This window comes from Alosa sapidissima, chromosome 15, assembly GCF_018492685.1.
Source record: "Alosa sapidissima isolate fAloSap1 chromosome 15, fAloSap1.pri, whole genome shotgun sequence".
Classification (NCBI taxonomy): Eukaryota; Metazoa; Chordata; class Actinopteri; order Clupeiformes; family Clupeidae; genus Alosa; species Alosa sapidissima.
The window spans coordinates 18,372,937-18,381,209 of NC_055971.1; the positions used below are offsets into that span (position 1 = coordinate 18,372,937).

Below are 8,273 nucleotides of genomic sequence, written 5' to 3' on the forward strand. Positions count from 1 at the left end.
TGCATATTGCTTAGCATAAAAATGAAATCTAAATTTCTTTACATATTTTTTTTATGTCAAGATGTATAATCACACAGTGTGCATTATGAAGCATCATATGAACATTTTAAAAAATAAATCTAAAATTTCACAACTGGGACTAGAATCCCCATTGTTGCAGAAACACCCTATTAGTGTGAATATGTGACATTTTCAATATTAGCCTATAAAATACTGGAAAACCTCTTATTATTGTAACGACCTTTGCCAATAGCTGCAGTGCATGGAGTGTTGTGTAGGCTATACTACGGGGGGGTGGCAGAGTATCCGGGGGACGGGGGTGTCTGGTTATCAGAATTGTTACATTCACCTGTTTAATCCCAAATATTTCTAACAATTTGAATACATACATTTTACTCCTTAGACCTTGCTAACACACAAATAGTACACCCTTTTTGATTTTATGTTAAATCAGTGGAATTTTAGGTTTTATACTCTGTCACAATAGTGACCAAAAACCATACTCCTTTTTTGTGCATACAAATTGATCAGTAAGACATATTTGCACAATTAAAATCTTAAAATAATAGCAATGATGACATTGCCCATTAACCATAGAACAATGTAATATAGTTATTTTTTTCTTCATAATTGTATTATTGTAAATGTAACAAAACGTTCAAACGTATACCTCATACTACAATGTACAACATGCAAATTACATTGCGTATAAACCTGAACTGTGTCTGTTTTCAAGTCTTAAAAATGTGTGGCGGAAGTGGGGTAGCGTTAGCGGTTGGGCGCCAGGTGGATTTATGTGTGAACTTTAATGGCTGGCAGGAAACTTTCAGGTGCTCACACAAAACCTTTTCAAGTGCGCACATGAAAGTTTTGCATGCACACATGAAGGTTTTGTGTGAGCACGTGAAAGTTTTGCGTGAGCACATGAAAGTTTTGCATTTAAACTTTAGATTTGTTTTGCTCATGTCCCCTTAGGGGCTCTGTAGAAAGGGACCACTCAGTCAAATAACGCGGGTTATGTTAAGTGATATGTCTTGAATCATAAACTACGGGTTATGTTTTTCATATATAACAGCTTACATTATGTGATATATTATTATAGTGGCCCCTTTATCGTATACCAGGGGTTATGTTATTCATCCCGGATTTCTGAATGGGGTCCCTCAGTCAAGGCTTGTGGGCGGGGCCTTTTCGCATCTCTTTCAAGAGTGTGTGTGACAGTGACAGAAGAAGGAAAGGACCGCGTGGAATGAAGGTGAGAGAGAAGAAGACAGAAGCATCGGTCAAATAGACAGTAAAATAAAGGTCAAATGCAACGGGACAGGTCCTGTTTGACATTTCTGAATTTTCTTCTCCGGAACAGTAGATGTCGCTAAACTTTGTTCTAACCGTTGTAATCCAACGAGGAAGAACAAATGCACAACAGGGATAAAGTCTCTGCATGCAGCTAGTTTTTTTCTGGATATTGTGGAGATTTGAATCTGGAGCATTTTCCGAATGCATAACACTTAATGTCATTGCTGTGTAATATGCAGTAAGCGTTATTGGATTCAGTAGACCTTAAATGTAAGAAAAGTTCGAAATGTGTGAAGACTCGTGATGTTGCTGACAGCAGTTTTATGCACGTGTTGGCTAACGTTACAATGTAAAGTTGCATAACACAGTGTTATTTAAAGTTATACAAACTATGGTAGATACTGAACAATGTACCTATAATCACAGCCTCGATTTCGAGATAGGTGTCCATACGTGTAAAGTTGCGTTATTTTGCTCGCCAAGTTATCGCAGATGGATGTGTCCGACGGCGTCACACAGATGGACTTGACAAATGGCAAAAAGAGAATGGACACAGTTGATAGTGGCGATTGTGTGACATCTGCAATGGGTGTCTCCCATGTATCAGAGAAGGATCCCTTAGCTGGAATCCGTATGTGCGGGTCGACGCCTCTTTTGTGGCGTGTTGCCGATCTAAAGATTGCCCGACAAGCCGGGGTCATCGGATCTTTGGTGGGCTCGCTTGCCCGACAGCCACGACAAAACACTCGGCTGGGTCGACCGCTGGAACTTCTGGACGAGGAAGCACGTCTGCTGGCTGAAGAAGGGAAAGCAAAAGTCTTAGTAGCAAGAAATGTAGAGGTAGCAAAGCGATTTTATTTTTTGTAACGTTCTTTTTAAAATGTATTTTAAAAGACATGCTAAATATGTGCAGATTATTAAACATTAACATTACATTGAAGGTTATCTTTTAAAGTTTTCGCATAGCACCACAGGACTGGGAAATGTGACCTTATGTGACCTATGCCTGCAGATAGCAAAGGACCACTCGGAGCGAGTTGAACAGTACCAAGAGGACCTTGAGCGCAGTCACAAAGTGCAGAGTGCTCTTGCACTCCAGGACAGGAAAGCGGTTCTAGAAAGGGTCATGAATGACTCACAGAACGGTAAGCATGCATGTGTGCTTTAGCCCTTAAAGGAGTACCGTCACACTGGTGTGACAGGAATGTTGAGAAATGAACGTTCTAAAGAATATCTGGGTTCATTGAATTCAACATAGAATTTTAGAACCTTCAATTGTTGCGGAACTTAGAACGTTCAAAAACCTACACCTTTAAGGGTTAAAGAGAATTCTCAAAGAACCAGAATAACACTCAAAATGTGAGTAATCACAGTCTTCATTTGTGTGTGAGTCTCTCCAGAAGCTTATAAAGTAATCTTGACCTGTGTGTGTGTTTTAGAGGGCACAGTGCGGGAACGCTTGGAGGCTCTGGATCGGGACTTCTCTCTTCCTGTATCTGCCATGACCATTCAGATGTGCACTGCCCGAGCAGGTCTCGGTTACCTCAGTGACGAGCGAGACTTCCTGGCCGCCAGCTGGCCGGTGCAGCAGGACGAGCGCTCACAGACGAAATTCGTTGTCTACAGGGACCTGCGTAGGAGAGGGTTCTGCCTGACCTCAGCAGGAAAGTTTGGTGGAGACTACCTGGTGTACCCTGGTAAGTTTCAGAGCTCACCACCATGGGCTAACGCTAGATGTAGCAACTTTTTTGTTAGCAAACAGCATCAGCCAACCGTTGAGTGTAGATATAAGCTGTCTGGATGAAATCTCTTTTTTTGTGTGTGTATTGATCTATGGCCTACCTACAGGAACACAGCTCTGGCTCTTTGTTAAACTCTAGCCACCCCAACACCCCTCACATTACGAAGAACCACACCTGTCCTATTTCTCTCTTCACAGGTGACCCTCTCCGTTTTCATGCTCATTTCATTGCCCTCTGTGTTGCTATGGACACGGCAACTCCTCTCTGCGACATCTTGGCGATGGCCCGACTCGGCTCAAACGTTAAGAAGACAGTGGTGCTTTGCTCACCCCGCGCTACACAACAGCAATCAAACGAGAAGGAACAGGAAGAGAAGGAAGATGAAGATGATGAAGAAGAAAGAGAAGAAGGTGGTGATGATTACGAAGAGGAGGAAGATGAAGTGGTGTACACATCCCTGCAGTGGAGTGGAATGAGCTGAGAGCACTGCTAACTGGCCACGGACCTGTTTGCAGTCACACAGAGGACCACTTGGAGCGAGAAGTTAATTCTGCTGGGCCTCCATTTTCTCTTCATGATCTGGTTTTGATCTGAATCTCCGTTCAGTTAGACTCATCTCTTAGCTCCTATATGGATTTATTCAGACTTTGATGAATGTGCCTCTGATATGCAAAATGTCACAGACTGGACTGGATTTTTGACAAATCTATACACAAATAATGACACTTTACGGTACACACAAAAAAGGACTATGTATGGAACTGTCATATCGTGGACCAGTAAGCCTTAAAGTGTATCATGTGCACAGTGTTATCTTGGATACACCAAGAGGTGCAGATATCCCCAACCATCTATCATACTGTCTCATGTACAACTACAATATAATAAAAGCAATGGTGGTTATGCCAACGAATGCACATTTTATTTATTGATTAATGCACACAATCCATGTTTTAATAATGGAAGGGGATATGTAAGGACACCCACAATATCAGAATCAGAATACGCTTTATTGGCCAGGTTTGCAAAAACAAACAAGGAATTTGACTCTGGTGCTCTTTGCTCTCAAGTACACAATAATCACTTTACATATAAAAGTAAAAACAGAAAGGATAGTAAGAAATATACAAAAAAGCTGTTAAAAATATACAATAACAATACAATAAAATATACAAAAATACGTAATGAACACACATTTACATGAGCAAGAGAGTAATGTTACTACAGTGCATATTTGTGTAAGATTTTGTTGCCATTCAGACAAATATCTGAAGGCACCACAGTGCATTTTCACAACCATAGCGCAAGCATTACATTACATTTGGCTGACGCATTTTTAGCCAAAGCGACTTACATATGTCAACTATATTACAAGGGATTACATTTGTCCCCGGAGCAACTTGGGGTTAAGTGCCTTGCTCAAGGGCACAACAATGGAAGCCGGGAATTGAACCGACAACTTTCAGGCTACTGCACGCTAGCCCAGTTCCTTAACCACTACACTACCACCGCCAATAAGCATTTTTACAAATGTGAAGCAACCTAAATATATCCAAACTCCAAAGTGGTTGTATAGCACCTTGAACAGGTTGTAGATTTAATTTTGCATAGTGGCCAATGACATTTAAGAATGAAATATAATTAAAAAATAAATTCAATAAATCAAAAATATATTTTATGCAATTATAGAAAATAAATCGTAATAGTTCTCAAAAAGCAGGCAAATGTTGACGACTTTAAGGGAAAGTCAATACATATTTTTTTTAAATTTATATATCATATAACCTGTACGATGGTCCAGATCAGAGGCTAAATAAAATTGCTCGACCCCACATTCAGACGATGTTTTCAGCTGTACTGACATTATCATAAACCACCACAACAATATTTTCAGCGCTATTTACATCATCATCATCATCAGGTTCACCTCCACTCTGCTCCTCTCTGGTGGGATGTCCAGACTGATCAGCTGTTCTCCTCAGTCTCTCCTTGGAAGCTTGGTCTCCTTCTCGGACCCTCAGATGGACAGTGATCACAGCACAGATCATCCGCAGCAGACCACAGGCCATCAGGGAAGAGGACACTCTGTAGAAAGTGGAGTCTATCCCAAAAGGGTCCTTCTTTGTCAAGTGGAAGATTCTGTCAAAACAAAACTTAGGCTTCCCTTCAATGTATCCCAATGAATGGCAACGATAAAGTCCGCTGTCATTCAGTGTGAGGTTCGATAGGGTCAGGGAGAAATTAACATTTTCAATGGTGACAATGCTGATTGTGGAGCTGTTGCTGAACACCTTTCCTTCAGTACTCACGTTATCTTGTTTACCATGAAGGGACAGGCTTGTGTTCAGTATTAGTGTCTTTGTGTCAATATTGTTCATGTTAGCTTCCTTGTACACCATCAGTCTGTCACCCTGTTTTATGTTGAAGTTTTCCACCACCAACTCAGTCTTGTCATACATTTTCACAGCTGACTCAAGATGGTTGCCGCAAACAGTCAACTCATGGACTCTGCTGTCTCTGAGTATACCGTTTCTCCAGCGCTCAGTAAGATAGTGTCCGCTGTCCAACTCAGCCAAGTTCCTCAGCTGGAAGCGACTGTCCTGGTAGTCCACTCGTGTAGCCAGAAGAGAGCCTGAATGTCGGTCTGATGGCTCGGAGGAGTTCATCAACAGTATGACACCATCTTTAGAGTACCTGTAGAGGAGACTTGTAAAGTCCTTACTACTGAGACGATAAGTGAAGTGGACCTCAAACCAAACCAGTCCACCACGGTATCCAAAAGCAAGCTCAGGATCCTGAGTCAGGATGATGTGAATGTTTTCGACGAGAAGCATCAGGAACACAGTGATCTCCCTGAACATGGCCATTCTATCCATTTGCTTCCCTGCCAGTAAGCACACAGATGCACACAGACAATTTAATGCAGCTCAGGCCTTTTTAATCTCAGGAAATAGATATGCGAGTCAGATATACAAGTTAGCTCAAGTAAGCTTGCATCATTGAGTCACTGGATAATTGATGTTATCAGAGGGTTTTTTTTACATGTACATGTATGCACAAGTGGGTTGCTGACATTTAGAAGCTTATTACATTATTATAACACACCATACTGGACAGCCCATACAGTATGTTAACAGCCACGACAAAACACTTGGCTGGGTCGAGTTTCAAAGCTCACCACCATGGCCTAAAAGTAGACGTAGCAACTTTTTTGTTAGCAAACAGCATCAGCCACCTGTCGAGTGTAGATATAAGCTGTCTGGATGAAATCTCTTTTTTTGTGTGTATTGATCTATGGCCTACCTACAGGAACACGGCTCTTTGTTAAACTCTTGCCACCCCAACACCCCTCACATTACGAAGAAGCACACCTGTCCTATTTCTCTCTTCACAGGTGACCCTCTCCGTTTTCATGCTCATTTCATTGCCCTCTGTGTTGCTATGGACACGGCAACTCCTCTGTGACATTTTGGCGATGGCCCGACTCGGCTCAAACGTTAGGAAGACAGTAGTGCTTTGCACTCAGCTCATTCAGCTCACTCATGACTAAATTATGTATTTTCTAATTTCACCACAAACACATTCCTTAATACATTATTATAACACACCATACAGTATGTTACATTTTAGTGTCCCCTCTATCCTAAGTCCCTCAGCAGGGAGAACAGCTGATGTGCCAACAAAGTCATGGCATCGTACTTCTGTCTGGTATGATGGCTCTCCACCCGGCCTCCCTGCGATGAGATCTGAATACTTCAGCCTTTTCCTCCTGGAGGCTGACTCAATTCCCTTCTCTCAGGATGGGACAGTTGGTTATATCTCATCAAGAAGCATGGTCTTGATGGTGTTACTGGACCCCATCACTGTCACCACATCACTGGACCACATCACTGTGGACGAAGTATTGGTGATCTCACACACCTACCAAGGTGTTGGGTGCTATCTTTGGTAGACCTCTATGGTAAATTATGGTCCAAAATGACAATTGGTAGGATAATGGCTACCGTATAAAACACCTGTTAAGTACTATTACAATTTGAACGATGCTAAATTTCACATAGCCTACAAACTTCTCAGAACAGTGGGTTGATAATGTTTAAATATGGTGTAAACTGAGTATGTGATTTTGTTTATCTGAATCCTGTGTGTTTGCCATTTCCAGACCTAAGAGGTTGTATGTGTGCAGAGACTGGACAGATAGTTCAAGGACTGTGAGGAGCATGACACTGGATCTGATAAATAAAAAAAGACATGCATGTAAGTGGACTGCACACATTTTTTGATGGCACACAATGCACCACAGTATAGCTAAGACACCAATGCATGCAGTATTACTGTGTGCACACATGTGCAATGTATTAGACTACTATACTTTAGATAGGTAAAATGTTTAAATGTGTGCTTGTTTAAGGTAGTTGTGCATTAAAGTAAAGGTTGAGCTCGTTTTGCAGGGCTTATCTCCAGATACCTATCACATTTCCACCCCTTAGCTCCTCCAAAAAAGCCCTCACTTACACACTTTCACTCACAGTGAAAATGAGATTAGGCCTACATCAGAAAGTCTGTTCTTAACAGAATGTCCTAAGAGTCCTAACATCCTAACATCAGTGCTCACAAATAAACATATGGGATCAGTTTGCATTTCACTTTTTAATATTTTTAAATATGTTTATTTATTAATTTATGCTTTTAGCAGACACTTTTGTTCAAAGCCACTAATAGATACCAATGGTCCAGTATCCCTGGTGCAACTCTGGGTTAAATGCCTCGCTAAAGACACGACAGTGGCAGCCAGAATCGAACTCATGACTTTTTGGGGCTGTTGCATGCTATCCAAGTTCCTTAACTTTACAATCATTATTGCATTTGCCGTGCTGCCTCCAGAGTAGCAGGCCCAGACAGGAGAGACAGGACATGAGCAGAGGTCATTCTCCATTCCCCACTACATTACAAAACAGACATGACTTCTAGTTTAGGATTTATCATAGGCAGCAACATCGGTAAAATATGGAGTAGTTTTATCACCCTTATCGTATTTATTTTTTCTTTTCGTATTTAAGTATTTTTTTCAGGTTTTTGAGAAAACAGAAAAAAGTTAACCAACATTTTAAAATTGTCAAAAATGGCTAATGCCATTATTTTAGTAAGGTGACGTTACCAACTTCCATGTCAAACACTTGAGCCACAGACTCTTGAAGTGACACGGATATCAGAGAGAGAGGGTTGAGAGGGAGA

At 41.3% G+C, this 8,273-nt stretch overlaps 1 protein-coding gene across 1 annotated transcript; it reads left to right on the forward strand.

Annotated features, from left to right (window-relative positions):
• Positions 1-1,249: 1,249 nt before the first annotated feature.
• Positions 1,250-3,761, forward strand: tsen34 (TSEN34 tRNA splicing endonuclease subunit). The gene is made up of 4 exons (XM_042064396.1): positions 1,250-2,136; positions 2,309-2,441; positions 2,736-2,993; positions 3,236-3,761. The coding sequence occupies exons 1-4, from the start codon at positions 1,789-1,791 to the stop codon at positions 3,517-3,519; spliced, it is 1,023 nt and encodes a 340-aa protein (XP_041920330.1). The 5' UTR covers positions 1,250-1,788; the 3' UTR covers positions 3,520-3,761.
• The last annotated feature ends 4,512 nt before the right edge of the window (positions 3,762-8,273 follow it).

Coding starts and splice junctions, on each gene's coding strand:
- tsen34 (XM_042064396.1), top strand. CDS start 1,789: ATGGATGTGTCCGACGGCGTCACACAGATGGACTTGACAAATGGCAAA. Junction 2,137..2,308: donor TAGTAGCAAGAAATGTAGAG/GTAGCAAAGCGA, acceptor CTATGCCTGCAG/ATAGCAAAGGACCACTCGGA. Junction 2,994..3,235: donor AGACTACCTGGTGTACCCTG/GTAAGTTTCAGA, acceptor CTCTCTTCACAG/GTGACCCTCTCCGTTTTCAT.